Source organism: Neophocaena asiaeorientalis, unplaced genomic scaffold, assembly GCF_003031525.2.
Source record: "Neophocaena asiaeorientalis asiaeorientalis breed wild unplaced genomic scaffold, Neophocaena_asiaeorientalis_V1.1 scaffold332, whole genome shotgun sequence".
Classification (NCBI taxonomy): Eukaryota; Metazoa; Chordata; class Mammalia; order Artiodactyla; family Phocoenidae; genus Neophocaena; species Neophocaena asiaeorientalis.
In genome coordinates, this window is record NW_020173111.1 from 5,529,097 (window position 1) to 5,542,915 (window position 13,819).

A 13,819-nucleotide genomic window follows, 5' to 3' on the forward strand; every position below is an offset into this window, starting at 1 on the left:
GATGAATGGATAAAGAAGATGTGGCACATATATACAATGGAATATTACTCAGCCATAAACAGAAGCAAAATTGAGCTATCTGTAATGAGGTGGATAGACCTAGAGTCTGTCATACAGAGTGAAGTAAGTCAGAAAGAGAAAGACAAATACCGTATGCTAACACATATATATGGAATTTAAGGAAAAAAAATGTCAAGAAGAACCTACAGGTAAGACAGGAATAAAGACACAGACCTACTAGAGAATGGACTTGAGGATATGGGGAGGGGGAAGGGTAAGCTGTGACAAAGCAAGAGAGTGGCATGGACATATATAAAAGATTGCTAGTGGGAAGCAGCCCCATAGCACAGGGAGATCAGCTCGGTGCTTTGTGACCACCTGGAGGGGTGGAATAGGGAGGGTGGGAGGGAGGGAGACGCAAGAGGGAAGAGATATGAGATCATATGTATAACTGATTCACTTTGTTATAAAGCAGAAACTAACACACCATTGTAAAGCAATTATACTCCAATAAAGATGTAAAAAAGAGTCATGTACCACAATGTTCACTGCAGCTGTATTTACAATAGCCAGGACATGGAAGCAATGTAAGTGTCCACTGACAGATGAATGGATAAAGATGTGGCACATATATACAGTGGAATATTACTCAGCCATAAAAAGAAATTTGTAGTGATGTGGATGGACCGAGAATCTGTCATACAGATTGAAGTAAGTCAGAAAGAGAAAAACAAATACCATATGCTAACACATGTATGTGGAATTTAAAAAAAAAAAAAAGTTTATGAAGAACCTAGGGCCAGCACAGGAAAAAAGACGCAGAGATAGAAAATGGACTTGAGGACACAGGGAGGGGCACGGGTAAGCTGGGACGAAGTGAGAGAGTGGCGTGGACTTATATATGCTACCGAATGTATAATAGATAGCTAGTGGGAAGCAGCCACATAGCACAAGGAGATCAGCTTGGTGCTCTGTGACCACCTATAGGGGTGGAATAGGGAGGGTGGGAGGGAGACGCGAGAGGGAGGAGATATGGGCATATATGTATATGTATAGCTGATTCACTTTGTTATGCAGCACAAACTAACACACCACTGTAAAGCAATTATACTCCAATAGAGCTTCCCTGGTGGCGCAGTGGTTAAGAATCTGCCTGCCAACGCAGCAGACATGGGTTCGAGCCCTGGTCGGGAAGATCCCACATGCTGTGGAGTAACTAAGCCCGTGCGCCACAACTACTGAGCCTGCGCTCTGGAGCCCATGAGCCACAACTACTGAAGCCCACGCTCCTAGAGCCTGTGCTCCGCAACAAGAGAAGCCACCGCAATGAGAAGCCCACATGCCGCAACTGGAGAAAAGCCCTCACGCAGCGATGAAGACCCAACACAGCCATAAATAAATAAATAAATAAAAATTTAAAGAAAATTATACTCCAATAAAGATGCTGGAAAAAAAAAAGTTTAAAAAATTCAGTGTATTGAGTATTATGTATCCAACATTGTAATATATATAGGAACATGTAATAACAAAGCAACAAGATCAATGTATAAGAAAACAATAATTTTATATCTCATAATTGAGCATTTGTTATACATAAATTCAGGAAATATCAGGAAAATGTTCAGATCCACCTGCACTAATAATAGCTGGAGAAAGATGAGTGGAAAAGCAAGACTCAAATCAGGGCCAAGAGACACACAGGGTCAGGATAGGCAGAGGGCATTCCAGGTGCAGCACAAAAGGAACAGATTCATGCCAGCAAGGATTTGCACAGTAGCCCAAAAGGGATAATAAGGCAACCAACCTAACTGGATGGGAAATGATGAGGAAAATGGTTAAGGAGTTGAGTGACAGTGATGATCGTGCCAGGGAGTATGGACTTCTAGATGCAGGCACTGCCTGTCTGGTTTAGTTGGTTAGCAGACAGGAGGAGCGGAGGTCCGGATGAGGCCTGAAGGAACATCAACAGTTCAAGGGGAGGAGAGAACAGGGCAACTTGTACCAGACAAGCAAGTCACAGGAAGTTTAACACTTCTTTCCTAAACTCCTTAAGAAGCAAGGACTTCCGGGACTTCCCTGGTGGCTCCGTGGTTAAGAATCCACCTGCCAATGTAGGGAACATGGATTCGATCCCTGGTCTGGGAAGATACCACATGCCACGGAGCAACTAAGCCCGTGTGCCACAACTACTGAGCTGCGCACCTAGAGCCCGTGTTCCACCATGAGAAGCCCACGCACCACAACGAAGAGTAGCCCCCGCTCGCCGCAACTAGAGAAAATCCGTACGCAGCAACAAAGACCCAATGCAGCCATAAATAAATAAACAAACAAATAAATAAAAGAATTTTTTAAAGCAAGGACTTCACTGGTGGTCCAACGGTTGGGACTCCACGTTTCCAATGTAGGGGGCTGCACGGTGCAGCCAAAAAAAAGAAAGGAAGTAAACACACTCCTCCAAATTGTAAATCTAACGATGCTGTGGAGTGTGTGAGTGGTGTGAGGGCTGAAGTGTGGCTTATTTTATTAATCATATATATGTAAGCAATCGTATATATTTATGTTTATATTTGTAAGCAGACACTTTTTTGTATTAAAAAAGAAAAAAGATGTGAAAGTTAAGGGAAGAAGTTTGAGAAATGTGTGGTCACCAGCATTAAATACCAAAGTGGTTAAAGATTGGAAAAGAGATAAAGTCACTGAATTGCATAAGGAAATAATGGTGAATGCAACCCATAAATTTAGAGGCTCACTGATTACTTTCTGGTAAACAGTTTTGCTCTCAATGGCATGAAGGCATGTACTAAAGATTGCTTACTGGATATTAGGCTAAGTATCTAACAACAGTACGTACACCCAATGCGGCTCCTTCTAATGACGAAATTTTACCCAAACATAATTAAGGGGATTATCAAGCTCTTAGAGTTGGGAGAGCCCTTGGAGAGCACAGTCTCCCAGCCTCATGCTTACAGTTGATGGACTTAATCTCTGACAGACTAAATCCCAAGTCACCCAGGCACAGACAAGAACCCGGGTCTCCTAACTCCTACTCTGTACTTGTTTCCCCCCATAAAGCACTGTTTATTAAGTTCATTTTACAACTATGTATGTTTCTGTAGGTTTTCCCTGTAAGTTGGGTTTTTGAAGTTACAACCATAGTTTTGTGCATTTCCCCTTTTGCTGGTAAATCATACATTAAAACCAATGTGCTAGGGTCACCACATTTGGGAAGTCTTAGTGACTAAAGATCGTCTTACACTTCTGGTGACTTAAATATTCAGATAATGACTACCCTGTGTCTCCATTTCAGTTTCACTACCTTTTCTGAAACTTCAGTCTTCCCTAAACTTAACAGTCATCATACTACATACTAATTCTCCATCATTTAGCAGTCTACCACCAAAAAACTTCCCATGAACTTTTTAACATTTGCTATTGATTATAAGGCTCCATCTATACAATTATATGAGTCTGTAAATTTCTGAATTTGCTATTAAAAACCTTGTAGTGATACCTAAGGTTCAAGTAAACAAATCAGTCAACCTGAAATCAGGTAAGCCTCCCTTGCCTTCGGCAAACATTTATTCTCCCAAACGTTCGAAGATACAATTTGCTGACATTACAGATCTTCTTCAAGGTAAAAACAGAGCATTTCAATTTAGTACCTAACAGTTTTCACATTTAAATCATGAAAAGAGCACCAACATAATACAAACTGTTTCTAAGTGATCTGTTTCTTGGCACTTACAGAGTAACAATATTTATAATTTAATAAATTTAAATGACTGGTGAATTCTAAATCAAACTGCTTGCCTGAAGAGCCATTATGGGGACTTCCCTGGTGGCACAGTGGTTAAGAATCCACCTGCCAATGCAGGGGACATGGGTTCAAACCCTGGTCCAGGAAGACCCCACATGCCACGAAGCAACTAAGCCCGTGCACTGCAACTACTGAGCCTGCGCTCTACAGCCCGCGAGCCACAGCTACTGAGCCCACGTGCCACAAATACCGAAGACCGCGCACTCTAGGGCCCGCCTGCCGCAACTACTAAGCCAGCATGCCCCAACCACTGAAGCCCGCGTGCCTAGAGCCTGCCCACCGCAATGAGAAGCCCCGGCCCGCCGCAACTAGAGAAAGCTCGTGCTCAGCAACGAAGACCCAACACAGCCAAAAAAAAAAAGAAGTCATTATAATCATAGTACTATGTAGCCTTCAGGACATTCAGTTGGTACCATAAACACAATGTTGGCTTGTGGCAGAGAGAATATCACACATACTTAGATCACTGCACCAGTTTACTAGCAAGGAATTAGGTTGCCAAAGGTCAGTTCTCCCCTTAAAACAAAAACAAACTCCCTCAAAAATAACAATAACAAAAACGTCACAAAATAAAATATGGGCATAAGGACCAGTCTAAGGGTACAATAAACTAATAAAGTGACTGCATCAATTCAGACCTGCAATGACTCCTTATGGTAAATTCTCAGCTGAGTCTCTATTTTTTCTTCAGCTCTGGAAGGGTGGATGGACAAGCCTTTGAAAAAATTAAGGTCACATGTGAATGGTAGACAGAGCCATGTAACTCCCAGAGTATGTTAACTCAAGAACTGGTTATTCTCTTTTCTCTCTAACCTCCCCTTCTGTTTGCAGGCTCCGTTCTCTGTCTACCCTTTGGTGTTCAGCTCTGTACCAGCAAGCACATCCCACAGAGCCTCAGAGATTTCTAAAAATCTTAAGAGTGGAAAGAACCTCAGAGGAAATCCAATGCAACTTCCTAGGACTCTAAGAATTTCCTAAGTACACAGTGTTTTTTAAGTTTTAGAATAAGATTCATTTCCCTTTTGGGGTCTTTGAGAATCTGATAAGATTTATGGGTCTAGAATAATGTACCCAAACACAGAAATGCACTATATTTTGAATAAAATGTCATAGGGCTTGCAGGTCTCTTATTAAAGTACCTCCTCTTTTTTTTTTTTTTTTTTTTGGTACGCGGGCCTCTCACTGTTGTGGCCTCTCCCGTTGCGGAGCACAGGCTCTGGACACGCAGGCTCAGCGGCCATAGCTCACGGGCCCAGCCGCTCTGTGGCATGTGGGATCTTCCCGGACCAGGGCACGAACCCGTGTCCCCTGCATCGGCAGGCGGACTCTCAACCACTGAGCCACCAGGGAAGCCCAAAGTACCTCCTCTTTTGATTGTGGGTTTCTCCACTATGATTGTTTCCTTCTTGGAGCTTTCCAATTCTATTTAATTAAAAAATAAGTTATCTAAAGTAAAACAACTTAAAGGCAGAGTTTGAGTTAAGGCAAAGAAGACTTTGCCTGTTGCCCCTGGCTGGATGACAGTTTTCATTTATTCTATATATAACTTCCTTGGGACTTTCCGGGTAACTCCTATAATATACTGTTGTGAAGAGGCAAGACATTAAAACAGACAAAGCAAGAACAAAAAGAAAACCATCAAAATGAAAGGCAATAATGAAATATTTTTTAAATCTATATTAAAGAAAGTGTTCTTGTAACATTACAAGTTCCCCATAAACAGAGTGAATTCCCTGGCGGTCCAGTGGTTAGGACTCCGAGCTTTCACTGTGGAGGGCACAGGTTCGATCCTGAGTCAGGAAACTAAGATCCCGCAAGCTGTGCAGTGGCAGTTTTTATTCTCTCACTCTTTCTCCTACGGATGATGGAGAACAAGCAGGAATAGTCTAACAACCCTCAAAAGGCAAACTCATCTTCCTCTCCTCTCCACCTCCAAGTAAAAAGTCTATCCAAACTTCTGGCTGTATTCTATTCTGAAGATATGGAACTACAGTTTACTAAACTATAAACAAGGTAATGGGAAATTTTACTTTAGATTTGCCAGTTCTGATTAGAAAGGAAACATAAAGGCAACTAAAAGCAGATTTAATGGGCAACAGACCAGAATTGATGATGTCTTTTGAGCAGCAAGAGTGCTTTAGATGAATATTAACCCTTTTCTGTTCTAAAGAGTTCTACTATTTATGTAGAAACATTTTAGCTCTAAGGCAGAGACATAGCTGATATCTAAAAGTCAAGTGAGAGCTGACAAGAGGAAGAGCAGAAGGAAGCCCTTCTGGGTAGAAGGAACAGCCCATGCAAAGGAACAATGGCAGGAGGGAGCTGATGACACCTGGTAAGAACAGATAGGTTGCCAGTATGGAATTAAAAGGAGATAGAGCCAGACCCTGGGGTTCCACAGGCCACAGTGTCACTTGCTTCCAAATGACTCCCCAATTATTCTCAGAAGTGATCATTTTGGTGGCTAAAAAGTACTGTTTGTTTTCTGACTACTATTTTTCTATCCAATAAAAGCAGGTCATCTGAGTTCTAAGAATGTAAGTTCTGGTTACCTGATTTCTAAGAACTTAAGGTTTTTCCAAGGAAACTAACTGGCTATTTTCACTTGGTTGGTTCAAAAAACCAACCCAACCCATAAACACTCTATAAACAGTCTGAGTTTTCCTCTTGCAGAAAATGTTAACCATCATTGGTTAAAACAGAACATAGGAACTTAATATGTGTGTAATCTGAATTAAAATTTAAATCTCAAAGATGTTTTGATATTTTCAGTAGTAGGTTTAAGGTCCTTAACCAATGCCCAAAGTAAACTGAAACTCAGCGACATTGAAAAAGAATGCCCTCGCTCTGCTACCTGCACATAACACACACAAAAAGCTGTCCTTTTGACTTCGTATTTGGTACACATATTGCTCATTCAGAAGTAATTCTTTTCCAGTCAATATAAAACTTTTGGGAGACAATTTATTGGGCACACACATCTCTATGCCTTGTGTAGTATCGGAAGACTTTGTCCAACAAATTAAACTGCCCCCTTGGGCTCGCACCAGGAAACCCGCAAGAACCAGAGAAAGATAAACAAAAAGCGTTTCATAGTCTAAATACAGGCACTTTGGGAGATAATGCAGAGTTACAGCTGGGAGAAGGGCCGAAGTCTTACAGAGGAGGAGAGAAAGTCTACGCGGCTGACTTGGGTCTCTGACGCATTTCCTGCGCCCGCCAAACACGCTCGGTGGTCCTAGGTAGCCGTCGGGGACCCAGGGGGGAAGGGAGCCGGGATGAGGGGGCGCCGGCAGGAAGGGGGAGCCCCGAGGGGAACGGCCCCTCCCCAGGCGGAGAGGGAAGGAGCTGGAGATGTGGAAACGGCCGCTTCTTAACTGCCAGCTGAGAGCCGCTCGACTGTCTCCTCTCGCCCGGGGGCCCCGGCCGCGGACTCACCAGCTGAAGGAGTTTGATGATTAGCCGGGTCCCCTTGAGCCGGCGCAGGTTGAAGTAGGCGACGAGGCCGCTCCGGGCGCCTCTGGCGGGCCCCGGGTGTGCCTCAGTGGTGGATCTGTAGACCGCTCCGTTCTCCATCGCCCACGGTCCGGGAACGCAAGGCCGCAACTGGCGTCGCAGACTTCGCCGACTCCGCTACCAGGACCTTCACTTCCTGGGCCTCCGCCCCACTTCCTGAGCCTCCGCCCCACTTCCGGCCGACTCCGCCCCTGCCCCGCCTCTTCCAGAGCCCCGCTCCCTGCCGCAAGGCCTTACCTCTTTTCTAACTTGTAAAGATCTGCGGAGAGACCCAAGGAAAGGGAACAGCAGGCAAATGTCCTGAGGATCCAATGAGCTCGGCTCCTTATGAAACGGCTGGTGTGGCTAGGTTAAATAAGGGAGAAAGAGAGGCGGTGAAGTTGGAGATGTAGGCAGAGGCCAGATAATGTAGGGGCCTTGCAGAGCAAGGGAAAAAATTGGATTTCATTTTAAGTGCTATGGGTTTTCTTGAAGGACTTTCAGGATTTCTCCCTCCTGCTTCTCTCTGAATTCCTTCTAGGCTTAATTATCAAAATTGTTTCATTTACTTGTCTCTTTTTTTGTTCACCAGCTGCTACAGCCCTATATGTTAATTTTGTGTGAACTTAAAGATACTCATCAAGGAAGGTAATTATATTTTAGCAACTGAAGTTGATCAAGTTACATGCTAGGCACACCTATTTTCTCCACAACAATATAATGTAGGTACTGTAATTACTTTCATTTTACAGATGAGAAAACTGAGGCTGGAACCCAGTCCTCCCAGGTACAAAAGCCCCTCCATGTCCCCCAGTTCTTGTTTTTAATAAAAGGCTTTAGTCTTCCTAGGCCTTCCCTGAGTTCCCAAGAGCAGATTCAAGCAATTACTAATTATGGAAGTGAGGAATGCAGAAACAAAAGAAAAGCAGTCAAGAAATGATAGCTCAGGGATTAAACAGAGTCCTAGTTCTTCCTCAGGGGATATATACACATAATCTGACCACAGATCTTTGAGTTGTTCTGCAGGAACTAAGACCCCCATGCTGGTGGAGGATAGTGACTACATGCTGACCACAAGCACATAGACCCCAGACTGGTTGGAACCAGAAGGTTGGTGATTAATATTCCTGAAACAGAGCTTCCCTGGTGGCGCAGTGGTTGAGAGTCCGCCTGCTGATGCAGGGGACACGGGTTCGTGCCCCGGTCCAGGAAGATCCCACATGCCGCAGAGCGGCTGGGCCCATGAGCCTGCGCGTCCGGAGCCTGTGCTCCGCAGCGGGAGAGGCCACAACAGTGAGAGGCCCGCATACCACAAAAAAAAATATTCCTGAAACACCACCCTGTTACCTCAACACCAACCAATCAGAAGAAAGTCATGCCCTCTGCAACTCTCACCCCAAATGTTGCCTTTAAGACCCTCCCCTGAAAACCATCGAGGAGCTCGGGTCTTTTGAGCATGAGCTGTCCATTCTCCTTGCTGGGCCCTCCGATAAATGCAGTACTTTCCTTTACTACAACCCAGTGTCAGTAAACTGGCTTTGCTGTATGCTGGGCAAGAGGACCCAAGTTCGGTTCAGAAACAAGACCAGGAGGCTGAGTATCACATCCGAGGTCAAACACCCAGGGACAAGTAGAATGTAGGCCTAGGCAGTCTGACTCATGGCCTTGCTGCTAACCACTAAGCCAGCAACCTCAGCCTGTAACCCATCTCTCCATTAGGGCCTTGAAACAGTGTTAAAGGGAGGGGTTACTGCTGCCCTCTGCTTCCACATTTATCTTCCGTTCTCCACAGCCCCAAACCTCCCTTTCTTCTCCCAGTAACAAAACAAAAGCTCCCATTCAAATGAATAGAGACAAACAGAAACTACTCAGCTGCAGGGGATGAGGGTGGTGGGGCAGGGAGATAATCTACAGTCAGCCCAAACTATCCTTCTGTCTTTGATTAAACACATTCTTAACCTCTTGCTGAGGTCAAGCAGCCACCAATCCTGGCCAATAAAGCCACTGTGCTTTCACAAGGGCTACAAGAATTCATTGCCTTGTTATTCTTCAAGTCAGCATCATCCCAAATTAGATACTACCTGTGTCTGAAATTTACTTTGAAATTCATGAAAAAGAAAAAAGATGAGTTAATGAATAGAGAGATGGATGAAAGGAGAGATTTGTGATAAAGCAACTGTGATAACATGTTAATGGTGTAGTACATGGGTGTCCACTGCACAATTATTTCAACTTCTGTGTTTGGATATTTTCAAAATAAAATATTAAGGGAAAGTTACAAAGAAGAAGGACACTTAGAGAGAGGAGAAAAAATGGACGACTCTCAACGCTCTTGGTTCGTTTACGGTGCACTTGGGAAAGTCTAAAAAGGTTCTCTGCTTCTCTTTGAACTTAGAAGAGGATAGAATGTAGCCTGTGATTCGCAAACTTCAGGGTGCCGAAGAATCATCTGCGAAGTTAAAAATAAAGTTCCTTGGGGCTTCCCTGGTGGCGCAGTGGTTGAGAGTCTGCCTGCCGATGCAGGGGACACGGGTTCGTGCCCCGGTCCGGGAAGATCCCACATGCCACGGAGCGGCTGGGCCCGTGAGCCATGGCCGCTGAGCCTGCGCATCTGGAGCTTGTGCTCTGCAACGGGAGAGGCCACAACAGTGAGAGGCCTGCGTACCACACAAAAAAATAATAATAAAATAAAATAAAATAAAATAAAGCTCCTTGGAGATCCAGCCCCAAAGTGTCTGGATTTGGGTGGGTCTTCGGAATATAATTTTGTAAGAAGCTCTCCAGATACTACCAGTGAGAAATCCATCCAAATGTGGAGGAACACTGTTTCATAACACGATGGGAATGAAAGCTATTAGGTAGGAGACAGCAGACGTGCCATAACCTCCTTTGCTCTGATTGATTTGGGGGTGCCTAGCATTTAGACACTAATACCCTGCCAGTTTAAAAAAATGTGCATTGCTTATTGTTTCTTAATAAATTAAAAGACCAACTGAAGATTTTAGGTCTTCATGAACAAACACTTGTACAGTTGGCCCTCTGTATCCATGGGTTCTGCATCTGCAGACTCAACCAACCACAGATAGAAGATACTTTTTTAAAATTCCATAAAGTTCCATAAAGCAAAACTTGAATTTGCTGTATGTCAGCAACTACTTACATAGCATTTACATTGTATTAGGTATTATAAATTATCTATAAATGATTTAAAATGTATGGGAGGATGTGCATATGTTATATACAAATACATGTTTTTATATAAAGGACTAGAGCATCTGAGGATCTTGGTATCCAGGGAGGGTCCTGGAACCAGTCCCCACCCTGGACACCATAGGATGACTGTACTAGGGAGTCCTTTGGATGAGGGCAGCCACATAGAAAACTTTCGCTTCATTAATGAATAAAAAACACTGAATAGTTAAATGCTGGGACTTGCTACATTGAAATGAGAAATCTTATTTATAGAGAAAAGATACACTAAATAGAAGAAAGGAAGATTCATTTACGTTTTGGAGAGTATTCAGTTTTCTTCTTTAATATAGTTAATATTTTTTAAATGAAGGAAAGAAAACATTCACAAAAAGAGATAGTTTGGGAAAATATAATTTGAGGAGATTTTCAACATTTAAAAAAATAATTTGGTGCTACCTCTTCAGTTGAAATTTTAAGTTTCCAGCAGCTCCTACTGAAAAAACTTCATGGCTCTCTTATCTATGTTAGCACAGTTAGGCAGTAATGTGGATACAAATTTGGACCACAGACACTGTCCTACAAAGAGGCCACAGAGGGCTTCCCTGGTGGCGCAGTGGTTGAGAGTCTGCCTGCTGATGTAGGGGACACGGGTTCATGCCCTGGTCCGGGAAGATCCCACATGCCACGGAGCGGCTGGGCCCGTGAGCCATGGCCGCTGAGCCTGCGCGTCCGGAGCCTGTGCTCCGCAACGGGAGAGGCCACAACAGTGAGAGGCCCGTGAATCGCAAAAAAAAAAAACAACAAAGAGGCCACAGAAACAAAAAACATACATAACAGACCAGGTCACAAAACAAAGTGTATGTGCCATAAAAGAGATACAAAGTAAATGTTTTGGGAATTCAGAGTAGAGGGAAATGACTTTCAGCTAAAAGGATCTGCGTGGTAGAGCTTCAAGCTGGGGGTTAAAGAATACTAAGCTTTGGACATGCAGAAAGAGGACAGAGGGCACTGCAGCCAGAGGGGCAACAGGATGGAAAGCAAAGAGACTGCACATAGAACAGAGGTTGGAAGGACAAAGGGTTGTCAAGGAGGATAAACTGAGGGTCAGATTTTGGAGGGCCTTAGAAATCAGGCTAAGGAACTAGGGCTTTCCTTTACTGTTGAACAATGAGGAACCACCGAAGTAGGGAAGTGAAATGACCAGAGCTCTTGCTTGAGGATATTTTTCTAGCAGCCTTGTGTAGACTGGGCTGGTTACAAACAGCCAGGTAGGGGGCTGTTGTAGAAGTTCTGGAAGTAGGAAGGAGAGGCTCAAATTCAGACAGTGGTCATGGAAAGAGAGCAGAAGGGGTGGCTTGAAAAGACCCTGTGGGACGGAAAACCAGAGCGATTTGGCGATTGATGTGTTTGAAGAAAAAGGAAGGAATTGGAACAGGTGCTAAAATTTCAAGCCATATAACAAAGATTGACAGAGACAAGGAACATAGGAGGAATTAACTCTTGTCAGGATCAAAGTATAAACTTCAAAAAGTGAAAAACATGACGGTATGTTTGTCAAGTATGTCAGCATGCTTCAAAGACTTATTTAACTTACTAGCAATCAAAAGAATGCAAAATGATTCAGAGAATTATGTGAAAGATCGTGGTATGTGTGTATATGTCTGTGAGTGTGTCTATGTATGAAAAAAAGCTGGAATAAGATTACTAGGTTAGATCCGAAACTGGCTAATGTTTAGCCATTAGCTAAATGGCTAATTTGTAATAATCACAAATTATTGCCTTTGTGATTAACTCTAGCAGAGAAATCATTTTCACTTCTATCAGAAAAGAGTGAAGTAAGTCAGACAAACATCATATCATTTATAGGTAGAATCTAAAAATTGACACAAATGAACTAATTTATAAAACAGAAACAGACTCACAGACAGAAAACAAACTTATGGGTGCCAAAGGCGAAAGGTGGGGGGGAGGGATAAATTAGGAGATTGGGATTAACATAGATACACTAATATATATAAAATAATCAACAGGGATAACTGGATACTGGATAACACAGGGAACTCTACTCAACACTCTGTAATAACCTATATGGGAAAAGAATCCGAAAAATAATAGATATATGTCTATGTATAACTGAATCAAGTCGCTGAGACTTGAGACTTACACAACACTGTAAATCAACAATACCCCAATATAAAATAAAAATTAAATTTAAATTAAAAAGAAAAAAAAAGAAACACCTACTATATTCCCCTCAGGCCTTGGTGACCCAAGTTGGTGTCCCATCCCTGGAGCCTGCGTAGGCTTGGGTCTCAAGGCTGGACTACCCTGGGATTCAGGGAGTTAGAAAGGATGTGCCATCAAATAAGCCCCCCTTGGCCCTCTAGTGCCTGGTCCCCTCTGGATGGGACCACAATCTCCAGATTCAGGCGGGCCCTCTTACAGCTAAACCAAGCCCAGTGCACGCAAAGAAGGGTGGACCCTCTGGGCTGGAAGAGTTTTGAAAACTCACCCGGTCTCCACGTCTCCTGGTGGTGGGGTTCTCACCTCCAGCCTCCTTCCTTAGAATCGCCCCACCTCCAGACGAAAGCACCCTCAGTGTAGCGGTTTTCTAGGGGTTGGGGTTTGTCTGAGGAAAGGTGAAAAGTAAAGGGTAAGAAGTAATGAGACACAAGTCCTTGGGCCTTTGTTCTGGCACATTCCACTCTGACAACCCAGGAACACCACTTTCGCTAAGGCTCTGGTTGCCTGAGTAACCAGACCCGGACATGAAGAAATCCTGCCACCTTGTGGCTATTTCCCACAACAACAACTTTAAAACCTCGACTTAAGGGCACTTCCATCTTCACAAGGCCTGAGGGGCTGTATATGACACCTGCCCTCAAGAAATGTCCTGGGGTAGGTCATCAAAAAACAATTCAAGGGACATCCCTTGTGGTCCAGTGGCTAAGACTCCAAGCTCCCAATGCAGGGGACCTGAGTTCGGGCCCCGGTCAGTGAACTAGACCCCACGTGCCACAACTAAGAGTTCGCATGCCGTAACTAAAAGATTCTGCATCCTGAAACTAAATAAAAAATCTCACATACTGCAACTAAAGATCCCGCACCGGCAACAAAGATCCCACGTGCTGCAACTAAGACCCAGCACAGCCAAATAAATAAATAAATATTTTTAAAAAAAGAAGAAAAAATTCAAAACTGGGTAGACTTTCAAGAGGTAAATTTTACTCACACTGTTTAAAAAGAGAAAACCACACAAAAAGATGCTCAACATCACTAATTAGAGAAACGCAAATCAAAAATACAACGAGGTAT

The 13,819-nt window shown here is 43.6% G+C and overlaps 1 protein-coding gene across 1 annotated transcript in view; it reads right to left on the reverse strand.

Annotated features, from left to right (window-relative positions):
• CMTM6 (CKLF like MARVEL transmembrane domain containing 6) overlaps positions 1-7,474 on the reverse strand; it is a 49,300-nt gene extending 41,826 nt beyond the window's left edge. Inside the window, exon 1 of the mRNA XM_024743467.1 lies at positions 7,256-7,474. Coding sequence (XP_024599235.1) covers positions 7,256-7,393 — 138 coding nt within the window. The 5' untranslated portion in view covers positions 7,394-7,474. The remainder of the gene's footprint in view (positions 1-7,255) is intronic.
• Between the last annotated feature and the right edge of the window lie 6,345 nt (positions 7,475-13,819).